Source organism: Corapipo altera, unplaced genomic scaffold, assembly GCF_003945725.1.
Source record: "Corapipo altera isolate COAL_440 unplaced genomic scaffold, ASM394572v1 268, whole genome shotgun sequence".
Lineage (NCBI taxonomy): Eukaryota > Metazoa > Chordata > Aves > Passeriformes > Pipridae > Corapipo > Corapipo altera.
In genome coordinates, this window is record NW_020884901.1 from 10018835 (window position 1) to 10030755 (window position 11921).

Genomic DNA, 11921 nt, shown 5'->3' on the forward strand with positions numbered 1-11921 from the left:
GGCTCACCTCTGCGGGCGGGCGCAGGTGGTAGGTGCCGCAGGCCAGGATGCTGTGCCAGCCCTCCACCGGGCACCACTCCACGGCGTCCGCGCTGAACTCCGTGTCCACCACCTGCAGCGTGCGCGTCCGGCACGGCCCGGCCATGGCGGGCCGGCACCTCCGGGGCGGCACCGCCCGTCTGCTTCCCGGTCAGGGCGGGCCCGGGGAGGGGCTGCCCCGCAGAGCCGCCCCTTCCTCCTCAGAGCCGCCCCTTCCTCCTCAGAGCCGCCCCTTCCTCCTCAGGGCCGCCCCTTCCTCCTCAGGGCCGCCCCTTCCTCCTCAGGGCCGCCCCTTCCTCCTCAGGGCCGCCCCTTCCTCCTCAGGGCCGCCCCTTCCTCCTCAGGGCCGCCCCTTCCTCCTCAGAGGCGGTGCCCGCCCCTTGCCCGGGAGGACACCGCCCAGCCCGGCCGGCTCCACGGGCACCCCCTGGGATCCCTGCGGGTTTTGTCTCCTCTCTCTCCCACCGCGCCTCCCCCAGGGAAGGGGATGCAGCTCAGGCCCCCGCCGGTGCGGGATCGCTGTTCGGAACCCGGCAGCTGCTCACGAGAGAGAACCAGCGCCAGCCTTCCCTCGGCATCCTCCCCGCGCATCCCAGGACCTTCCCCAGCCCCCCGGCGCTCACCGCTCTGCAGAGCAGACACATCGCTGTGCCCTCGCAGCAGCTGTTCCGGAGCACGGAGGGATCGCACCCCCTGCCCCGAGCCTTTCCCCTTTCCCCCCGCTCCTCTCCCAGACGGAGGGTGGGTCCTGCACGCTCGGGATGCGGCACACCCCGCAATTCACACCCGTCTCTGCTCCCCCGTCCTCCCCTGGAGCCTGGATTGCTGCAGTTCCCCAGGCAGAAATTCCGGCAGGAGTGTTTCACAACCCAGAGGTGTCATTGCTGAGTGAAAACAGCCAAGGCCTTTCCTTTTGGTGTTTTCCCATAACCAACACTACATTTATTGACGCTGAATTTCATCTGCCAGTCTGCCTCATAACATCCTTCTGCAATTCTTCACTCAGCCTTTATTATATTATGACACTGAATAGCTTCCTTAGTGGATGTTGTCACCTTCCTCACTCATTACTTTTCCCAATTATTTTTTAATATATTGGGCATCCAACTGTTCACTTCCCTCCACTAAAAAAACCCTTCCTTCAACTATTCCTTTCCTGTCTTTTAAACAGTTGTTTGTCCATATGTCATTCCCCCTTTTCCATCAGCAGGTTATTTTCCCTCAAGTGCCTTGAGCAAAGTCAGGATTAAGTCCATTTTGGAAGTTCAAGCAGACTTGTAATACCCAAATCCCCTTTTCCCTGCACGTTGATACCACTCAAACAATTCCAGCAGAGTTTTGAAGCACGACCTCCCTGTACAAAACCCACCCAATATTCAGCCACTGGTGCTACATCACATCTTGGAATTTGCTAAGTGCAGGTGGCTGGAGTTTGAAACCCCTTCCAGGAGCTGCTGTGCCATTTGCTGTGACATTGTGCCAAGGGACAGGTCACCAGCCCAGCTGGGAGCTCAGTTTATTCACCCCTGAGCTCCCCCAGAGCCGCAGGTGGCACCGGCTGGTCCTGGCAACTTGTTACTGCTCATTTCAGCTGAACTTTAATCTCTTCCCAAAGCACTTCTGTTCTGAACAGATTCTCTGTGGAGTTCTCCATATGGAAGTATTCCTGTGTGAACTCCCCCAGCTCTCTCACAGGGAACACATATGCAAACGATTCACTGGATTTCCTTTCCCTGAGACTTTTATCTCCAGGTCAGCCCTGGCCTTTACTGTGCATCACGTCTGACTCCAGCAGTGCCCCTGCCCCTGATTTTTTCAAAACTATACATGCCAGTTTTATGACTTGAATGTTCTTTGTATTCCACTTTTCTTTGCATTATTTTGGGGCTTTTTTTCTCTTTTTCCACATTTTACCTGCCAAGTCTTATTTCCATCTTTTTCATTTGAACATATGCTCAACTTATAAAGGATTTCTTCTTACTCTGAGTAAGAAGTTGCTGTTTAATCACACCAACCTCTTTTTGTCCCCTCAGTGCTGTTTTGCAAGGTGGTGAAGCTTTGCTCCTGGCCCCTCTGTGGTGTCTCACACCATCTCCATGCCCCCCCCCAAACATTTAAGTTTCTCAGCTGCTCCTTTTACCTTCACCAGTTTCACTTAAATCACAGAGAAAAACCTGAGACAGTAACCCAATGGGTGTATTCAAGGTTCAAATAGCAGAAGGCAAACACTGAGCCCCACAATACGTTATAATTTTGTGTCCCTTAAGCCAGCCAGGATTTTCCATTGTGACTTCTGAATGTTTGGAATTGGCAACACCACCCTACTTGGATAAGAAGGAGCCCCTGGGGGGTACCTGTACCAACATTTCAGGGTGTGTTTACCAGGGGTTTGCACCCTTCTGTTACAGCCAGCACCAGGAATGCTGCATCCTCCCAGCCTGAGTTGGATTTACCAGATTTTCCTGCAGGAAACATCTTGGATGAAGAATCTCCATCAGGAGCAAGTCCTTGGAAAATCATCTTTATCAGTAGTGCCCAGACCTGCTCCCAGATACAACCACAGACCCCAACCTGAGCTTTTTAAATACTTGCCCATACAGAGACATCCCTGTCAGCCTGGATTCTCTGAGGGAAAGAAGGTCCTTTACAGGAGCTCCATCCTCTGAAAAAACAGAGTTAGGAAGTGGAGTTGCCACACTGAACTCCCTTTCTCACCCTCCTTACAGAAAGGGAATGTCTCTGTACATACAAAGATCTGCCACAGTCACTGATCACACACCTTCCCACTCCCATCAGGGACCTGCTGTGCAGGCAGGCACATCCTGATTGCAGTCCCCAGGTCCTTTCCAAGACTCAAAATCCCTGTGGCCACTTCCCTGCTCCGGCACAAGGACAGTCTGGAGTCAAACATCACACACTGAGGTCAGAACCTGTGTTATTTCACTCTGCAGGATGGTTGGGCAATTCTTTCCTTTGGGATGTTCACAGCCCCTTAACCCCGTGGGCATCTTCCCTCCCTACCTGCCTCACCCCACCCTCCCAACCCCTTTCCTCCCACATTCCTGGGATCAGCATTCCCCAAGCCCCACCATCCTGGCTGTGAAGATTCTTTGAGTCCAACCCTTTGAGTCCCATCCCTTCCTTCATTCCCTCCTTTCCCCCCTGCCCCACCAGGCCTTGCTCTGCAGCCTGTCCTCGTCCTCACTGCAGCCACATCACAAACATCAGCACTAACTTTTCCCTGCTCAAAGTGTTTAAAGACTGCACTTCATTTTGCTAAACATGATGCCTGGTAATAAAATGGAAAATTGGCAGGACAAATAGCAGCATTTTAAACAGGCAAGGAAAAGAAAAAAAAGGCAATACTTCTGCCCTTTTCAATGGATTGCCTCATATAAAAAAATATTCTTTATGTCCCATTGTATATTCATCAAAACAGTTCATTTAAAGCAAAGAACTGAATGTTTCCTTTAAAAAAAAAAAAATCACCCATTACAGGAAAATTTTAGTAGGTCCTGCTTGACTTCTTCATAATGAAGGGCATTTTAGGCTTCCTGAACAGAAAAATTACAGTACAACCATGATTTAAGAGTGGCAACTTGACCAAGTGCCTGCAAGTGAACTTCCAGCAGGAAGTTTCAGAGGTTCTTTGTTATTTCCTAAGAAACTTAAAGCCAAAGAATGAAAACCCACCCAAATGTTAATAATTCAGAACTTCCTGTGCAGGTATTAGAAACAGAATGTAATATTGGAAGTCCACAGCAGTTCAATTTTCTAACAAATTGAATACAAGCAAGACCAACACTGCAACACGAAGTAGCAAAGTGAATCCTGATTGAAAAATGGAAATTCTAAACGGCTTTTACAAAAAAACTTTCACCAAGCACTCCAAGAAAGGCTCTGCATTAAGCACTCAGCAGCTCACATTCTTCTACTGTGAAGCAAGACTAACACCTGGCACTAAATTACCCATTTAGTTCTTCAGAAAATTCAGCTTATGGTCCTTATATTTCTAAGGCAAAAATGAAAAAGAAAAAAGCTTTCAGATAAGTCATGAAAAGAAAAATAGGCATGTGCTCTGCAAGGGAAATCCTCCTCCAGGACTATTTGTACTCATTAATACATTAAAAACAAAAAATATCAAAAAGTGATTCTTGGACTGACGACAACTCTTTAAAAAATTAATAAATAACTCAAATTATTAAACAGTAGTTCATTGAAACATCTCTGCACATGATTGGAGTATCTGCTGTGCTCACAGGGAAGCCACGAGGGCACCACATCCCCACCCAGCTGCTGCCTGAGCTTCCCCACAGCTACTTCAGGTACAGAGGTTTGGGAACAGAAAGCTGATGGAGCTTTCCAAATCCTGGCTGCTCCAAGGCCCATCTCCAGCAGCCCCTCTGAGGCTGCAGCTGCCTGAACACACATCCCAGATGGTCCCTACACCCCACACCAGCTCCTGGGACACTGCTTCCCACCCAGCAGGGAATTCCAACATCCAGGTGTGACTGTGCTCCGCCAGCAGCTGGAAGGGAACGGGAGAAAGCCAGAGAGCAGACAAGGATTCATTCCAACCTTTACTTTGTTTGCTCTTTTTTTTGTTTGTTTCTTTTTTTTTTTTTTCCCAATAGAACTTCCATGCAGAGTTCTCCAGAGTAAGTGCTGACGCCGGGTCTGCCCGCCGGCCCTGGCACTGCCACAGACACTTCTGCCACATGGGAGGAAAAAGCTTTTGCTACATGACTTTTTTCTTTTTTTTTTTCTTTTTTTAAACTTTTAGGCCAACAACATGTTCTCCTCTGAACATTACAGTTAATGAGTGCTATCAAGAATTCCTAACAAAAACTGTACATGAGTTTACAAACGTATTAACATATAAATAATGAGAAGCTTCCTGCCTGGAGCCTCCACAGTAGTCTTTTTGCTTGAGAATATAATACTGGAAGGGCAGAGCCAATCCCTTTCCACAGCACCAGTCAGAGCTGGCTTAGTCCAGTCAGCCATTCTGCTCAAGCATCACAGGGTTTGTCTTCAGTGCCTCTGGCTTGGATAAGCAGTCTGTCACACTGTGCAAAAGCAAGAGCCCAATGCCTTTGGGGAGGAATCCTGCTGCTGAGAGGCCTCTGCCACCCGGTCACCGCTCTGGGCCGAGCTCCTGCTGGAAGGTCCTTTTCTTCTCCCGACAGTGTTTCTTGTGGGCAGGCCAGTCCTTCTGCTGGCACTGCGACCCGCAGTACCGGGCAACCTGGCAGCGCCCGCAGATGTTGAACTCACGCAGCTGCAGGAGCACAGGACACGGTCAGAGTGACTGCTCAGGGCCAGGGAAACCCCAGAGCATTCCCAGGGAGAAACCCCAAGAGCCTTCCCAAGGAGAAACCCCAGAGCCTTCCCAGGGAGAACCCCCAGAGCCTTCCCAGGGAGAATCCCTACAGCATTCCCAAGGAGAACCCCGAGAGCCTTCCCAAGGAGAATCCCTACAGCATTCCCAAGGAGAACACCTACAGCATTCCCAAGGAGAACCCCAAGAGCCTTCCCAAGGAGAATCCCTACAGCATTCCCAAGGAGAACCCCCACAGCATTCCCAAGGAGAAACCCCACAGCATTCCCAAGGAGAAACCCCACAGCATTCCCAAGGAGAACCCCCAGAGCCTTCCCAGGGAGAATCCCTACAGCATTCCCAAGGAGAACCCCCAGAGCCTTCCCAGGGAGAACCCCCACAGCATTCCCAAGGAGAACCCCCAGAGCCTTCCCAGGGAGAACCCCCAGAGCCTTCCCAGGGAGAATCCCTACAGCATTCCCAAGGAGAACCCCCACAGCATTCCCAAGGAGAACCCCCAGAGCCTTCCCAAGGAGAATCCCTACAGCATTCCCAAGGAGAACCCCAAGAGCCTTCCCAAGGAGAACCCCCACAGCATTCCCAAGGAGAACCCCCACAGCATTCCCAAGGAGAAACCTCACAGCATTCCCAAGGAGAACCCCGAGAGCCTTCCCAAGGAGAATCCCTACAGCATTCCCAAGGAGAAGCCCCCCAGCATTCCCAAGGAGAAACCCCACAGCATTCCCAAGGAGAAACCCCTACAGCATTCCCAAGGAGAAACCCCCCAGCATTCCCAAGGAGAAACCCCCCAGCATTCCCAAGGAAGTTCACAATCAAGTCTTTCACGCTTGTCACAAACAGGTGACAGGACAAGGGGGAATGGCTTTAGGATGAAGGAGGCCAGGGTTTGATGGGCTATTGGGAAGAAATTCTCCCCTGTGAGGGTGGGGAGGCCCTGGCACAGGTTGCCCAGAGAAGCTGTGGCTGCCCCTGGATCCCTGGAAGTGTCCAAGGCCAGGCTGGATGGGGGTTGGAACAACCTGGGCTGGTGGAAGGTGTCCCTGCCCATGGCAGGGGGTGGCACTGGATGAGCTTTAAAGTCCCTTCCAACCCAAATCAGTCTGGGATTCTGATTAAGAAATTCACCCACTATTTAAAACAACCTTCCCAGAACTTGAGTTAACCAGGAATTAGTTATGCACTCAGGCTTATGCTGGTGACTGGCTTTGGAGCTGGAAAGGAATCTCTGGATCCACTGCTGCACTCAGCCAGCTCAGCTCCTTGCCATTCCAAACTGAGGGCAGGCTTTTGGAACTACTCTCCCTCCCAGGTGCTCTTCAGCTGGGAGGGAAGGAGATGATCTTTAAGCTCCCTTCCCACCCAAACCACTCAGGGATTCCATGAAACACAAACACCCCCCATGACTGCCACAGAACAAAGAGGTTTTGAAGGGATTTGGTTGGTTTTACAGTTGCTCTTGTGGAATGGGCTCAGTAGACAAAATATTGGAGCGCTTCGCACTTGCTCTCACAACGCTGCTGTTTTGTCAGCCCAAGTTTTGAACTACAAACACCTTCAATTCAGAAATCATTAGGAGGGCTGCACAAGTTCAGCCACTGCCAAACAGAGTTACCCAGGGAGCTTCTGTACTCTGACCCAAAGAAAAGGCAGAGCTCACACTTTTTCAAACACAGGGAATTCGGGATGGTTTTCGCAAACATTCCCCTCCCCAAAGCAGAAAGTGGAACACAGTGATTGGAGCCCACTCAGCATTTGCTATCACAAGAAAAGCCCTTGTTTATAGATAAGGACATCTGTGTGACAAAAGGCTCAGCCCCTGGACGGCTCATTCTCTGACTGTATTTTGCTTTATCTGCCTACAGCAAAGCACAGAACTCACTTTCCTCCCAGTTCTCCCCTGAGTAAAGGCCACTCAAATTCCCCCTCTGCTCAGGAAAGGTTAATCAGGTTATTTTTTGATTCTGCTATTGCCCAAAACCTCTTACAATACTTCCTGCTGTCTCACACAGCTGCTCACTCATTCCAGCTCTGCTCCCCTGGAAAAGCTTCCACCTGGCTTTTTGTCCACTCTGCAGAACCCCCATTCCTCCCAACAACACTCACTCTGTCAAGTCACACCTACATTCCCTCCAAGTGAAAATTATCACAGGGACTGAAGGTTCAGGCCAAAGAAAACCTGATTAAAGGCTACTGCTTTTAGCAACTGAGTAGCACAAGCAAAGCCTTACATTTTAAGGCACAAATAAATCCCTGGACACAAAGGCTTCACTTGCTCCCTCCCAGCTCTCTGGACACACCTGTTTTTCAATCATTGTGCATGGGGGGTAGTGACATTCATAGTAAGTGCAGGAGTTCTCCTCCTCCTCCACGACATCCCCGTTAGCGTTGTAGTATCTGGTTACATTCAGGACAGGAAACTGCTCTTCTATAGGGTCTGTAGGGAGCTGTTGGATTGCCAGCCAATACAGACTTTGTTCCCTGGAAAAAACAAGCACAAATTTGGTACATGAATTCATAATAACCACACAGGGAAATTGATTCCAAATTTAGTAATAAAGCAAGTAGAGTTAACATTGTATTTAGCATCAGACTACACATACTGCTCATGTATTGGGTATTTTTAGGGGTACTTTAGCCTAAGTGTAAAATCCAAGAGTTCAAAATTATCAACCAAGAAAACATTTGCATCAAGCAAAATTATTTCTGTGCAAAATTACTTCCTTCAAGTCAGAATCATTTCTGCCTTGAAGTCTGTTTCTGGTACTCCCAGAACCATTCTGAGCATTTGTAATTCACTACATCGTCTCAAAATCAGTTTAATAAGCTCTGAACATCCTGATCTTAAGGATACTGCAAATGTTTCAGGAGAAGAGTGTGATGTGGAGCCTGTGGGTCTCCCACTGTGTCACACCATCGATTAACCAGATCCATCCTGACGTTAAGTCTGATGTGCTGAGTAACATCAGGGAAATATGGGATGTAGGAAGCTCCCACAACCTGCTGGTGAAAGGTGATAGGATCTGGGCCCAGGAACTCGCTTTGACTCCATTCAACCCCAATTCACAATTCCAAGCAGAAGCATTTTGCAGCTCCTGGCTGCTACAGGTTGCATTGGAATTCCAGTGCCTGAGCACGAGAGGCACAGGGCAGTGAGAACTGCAGACTTCACTGGGGTGGGAGGGAACACAGGCCTCCTGTTCACTGCTCTGACAGATCCTGGCACTGCAGGACCTTGGGATAACACCACAGGGTGGGATGGTCCTGCACAGCAGGAACAGCGAGCACAGACACATCACCAAAGACACAGGGACGTGCAAGGAGCCCAAGGTCAAATCAAAAAGGCTCTGCCAAGACAAAAATCACTACAGGAAGGAAACAACTTAAGACACTTTCATTTTTTATGATGGCAACCCCCTGGCAGACTTTGACACACCTTTGTTTGCTAGAGATTTCTTCAGCTTTGGGCTTCCACCCCCAGGGCACGAGGCGCAGATTGTCCAGGCGGTTGTCCACGGTCACCGAGTTCAGATGCACCACCTGAAACCCAGGAGCAATCCCTCCCCGGTGCCTCTCCCTGCAGGAGACAAAACCAGCTGGAAGATTAGCAGTGAATGAGGCTCCACAGCCAAAAAATAAAGGATCACACCCATTCCAAAGCAATGCTGCATTTTGACCCACTGTCACCAACACAGGCCCAGGACACCTTGGGCTGCCCACGGACTCCAGGGGCTACTTCAGAGCACCTCCCAGGAGAAAAGGACTTGTTCCAGCAGGTTATTTCCATTACAAATGGGCTGAATAAGAGCCACTCACGGTACAGTGTAATTGGAAAGATATTGCTCAGTTCCAGAGACTACAACCTGCAAGAGATCCATGGGATTACCATGTTCCACAGAGCAGACTTGAAAGGTGCCAGTACTGGTTTATTATTTTAAAAGGAAACTCTATCTGACACATTTGTGCAAGCCTGGCACTGGTGTGGAGTCACAGAGCTCATTATTTATGAAGAAATGTCATTAACAAGCAACAGGACAGAGGTTTCACTGTGTATGCAAATTCTTTGTGTGTAATACCTTGAAAGTCTGAAATTACTCCAGAATTGACCAAGAGACACCTGAAACTTGCCCAAAATCCAAAGCAGGACTATTAGCCAGGAGATGGCTGCATGGTGAGTCCTCCCTCCTGCCTTCTAACAGTCTCCATTTCCCATTCCACCTTCTTCTCCTCTCTCCTTTCTGTGTTTCATCAAGTTCACTCTCAAACACCCTCACACCTGGACAAGTTTCCCTATCACTTCTTGTGGGAATTCCCATCCCACCTGAAAGGTAAAGCCTGGACAGAAGCTGAGCCTCCACATGTTTGCTATGCCATGAGGAACTTCCCAGCACAGGGAGAACAAGGACAAAGGGTTATCCTCCTCCCAGGAGACCCTTCCAACAGCTTCTCCCAGCTGCACCCAAGCCCAGCCTGGACACTGAGTCCTGCTCAGCCCTTACTGAACATTTCAGTTAAAAAAAAGTTCATTCAATTTTAAAGAGATATTTCCTCAAGTTAAAAAATTCCCACTTTTTTTTTTCCCCTTCACAGAGCTCAGCGTTACCCAGCAGAACAGGGAAACTCATTTCAATCTGACTGACAATGAAAAATGTAGGATTTTGTTTTCTTGGTCAAAATCCATCCAGATACAATTAAATTATATACCCTGGGGAGAAAAACCACTTGCAATTCACATATGTCACAAAATTTCCTAGAATTTAATGAGTAAAATATTCACACATGGTCCAAAACCTCCTAAAAATTTTAATGAGTCTAATTCCCTTGGAGAGGCTACAAGCAGCACCTACTCAGAGCTTGTGCTCCAGCTCCCACAGCTCAATTCCTGTAAGGACAGACCTGCACAAGGACAGAGCCTGGAGCCTCCTGCCTGGAACCTCCTGGGCCTCCAGGGAACAGCTCTTCCTTTTGAAGGTAAAATGACTAAATTCCTTCTTTTGGGAGAAAAAAAACCAGGAACCACACACCTAAAAGCAAACAAACTATGGAAAGGGTCTGCTGAAATGCCCTGAAGGAGGAATCACAATCACAACTTGGTTTGGGTTGGAAAGGACCTTAAAATTTACCTCATTCCACTCTCCTGCCATGGGCAGGGACACCTTCCACTAGCCCAGGTTGCTCCAAGCCCTGTCCAGCCTGGCCTTGGACACTTGCAGGATGGGCAATGCCTCTGGGGTGAGGCATTCCAGGGCCTCACCCCCTCACAGGGAGGAATTTCCTCCCAATATCCCACCTAACCCTGCCTTCTGGCAGTGGGAAGCCATGGCAGGAAAAGCTACTTTTGAGTTGTTGAAGGCCAGTGAAGGGTCTGGCAAAGGGAATCAGGAATCCTGAGGGCTACAGGTGCCAGGAGGCAAAGTGAGGGTGAGCATCAGCCAGATATGGAGACAGGGAAGGAGTTCAGGTGCTTAGACTGAGCCTGGGACGAAGTGCCAACTGGAGGGATGGGATAAATATGAACAAGGAATCCCAGAGGAGACAGAAGAGCAACAGGAAACTGTGCAGGGGGAAAAGGAAGGGGAGTCCAAGACCAAGAAATAATTTTTAAATGGATTAGATAATGAGAGTTCAGAAATGTTGGGGAAAGAGAGAGGATTAGATTGTCCCTGACACCAGGAATTCACAGCAGAGTGGCACAGACCTACCCCTACTCCTACACAGCCCAGACCCACAACCCCCCAAAAGGAAATCCTGACCAAATCCCCTCCCACAGTGAGCCCCTCTTCCCCTCCCTGTCTGGCACCACGCTCAGCTCCATCACTGTCAGCCCTTCCATGGCCCAGGTGACAAAGGCCACAGGGAACGTGGAAGTTGGGCCTTGCTGGTGAGCAGTGAGTGTTAACACACCCCTGGACTGAGGTACCAGAACCAGCAGTGCCAAATCCAGGATGCTCCCTGAGCTCCTACAAGATGCCAGGGAAAACACTTCCACCAGGACTTTCCAGGGAATTAAGTGGATACTGTTGTTCTGGTGTTTCAGCAGCTCAGAACAGACACAGCGATTCCAGGAACCAGAGCAGAGCAGGTTTCAGGCAGCAGGGTGGTAAGTGCTCTAAAAAAAAACCCCCTAAAACCCCCAGAAATCAGGGCTGAGATGTCTCTTTGAACATGCAGTTGGTGATATACTTATGACTAATCTCCTGATGCTGCTGTTCCCCAGGGAACATCTCTGCACCCAGCAGAGCACAGTGAGCTGGGAGTGCTGCACAGGGAACAAAGGATGACAGGCTCCTGCAGGTCCCCAGCCAGGGACACCAAACCTTGCTCTGGGGGAGGCAGAAGTCCATGTGGAAAACACAGCAAGCACCAGAGAGGCTGAAGAACATTCAGGAAGTCCTTCCTGTAAGAATTATTGCAGCACATGTGGGGATTTTTCAGCTCTTGGTTCCCACCTGCTCCCTCTCTGCAGAGGGCAGGAGGGCTTGGGGAGAATGTCCCTGTCACAGCTTGGGGAGAATGTCCCTCTCACAGCTTGGGGAGAATGTCC

The 11921-nt window shown here is 49.6% G+C and overlaps 2 protein-coding genes across 2 annotated transcripts in view; both read right to left on the bottom strand.

Annotated features, from left to right (window-relative positions):
- Positions 1 to 152, bottom strand: part of DPH7 (diphthamide biosynthesis 7) — an 8655-nt gene extending 8503 nt beyond the window's left edge. The window contains exon 1 of the mRNA XM_027650213.1: positions 8 to 152. Coding sequence (XP_027506014.1) covers positions 8 to 145 — 138 coding nt within the window. The 5' untranslated portion in view covers positions 146 to 152. The remainder of the gene's footprint in view (positions 1 to 7) is intronic.
- A 3614-nt stretch (positions 153 to 3766) lies between these two features.
- The window catches only part of ZMYND19 (zinc finger MYND-type containing 19), an 11475-nt gene continuing 3320 nt past the window's right edge, over positions 3767 to 11921 (bottom strand). The window contains exons 3-5 of the mRNA XM_027650321.1: positions 8814 to 8954; positions 7678 to 7858; positions 3767 to 5320 (exon numbers count right to left, since the gene is read on the bottom strand). Of these exons, the coding sequence (XP_027506122.1) occupies positions 5177 to 5320; positions 7678 to 7858; positions 8814 to 8954 (466 nt within the window). The 3' untranslated portion in view covers positions 3767 to 5176. The remainder of the gene's footprint in view (positions 5321 to 7677; positions 7859 to 8813; positions 8955 to 11921) is intronic.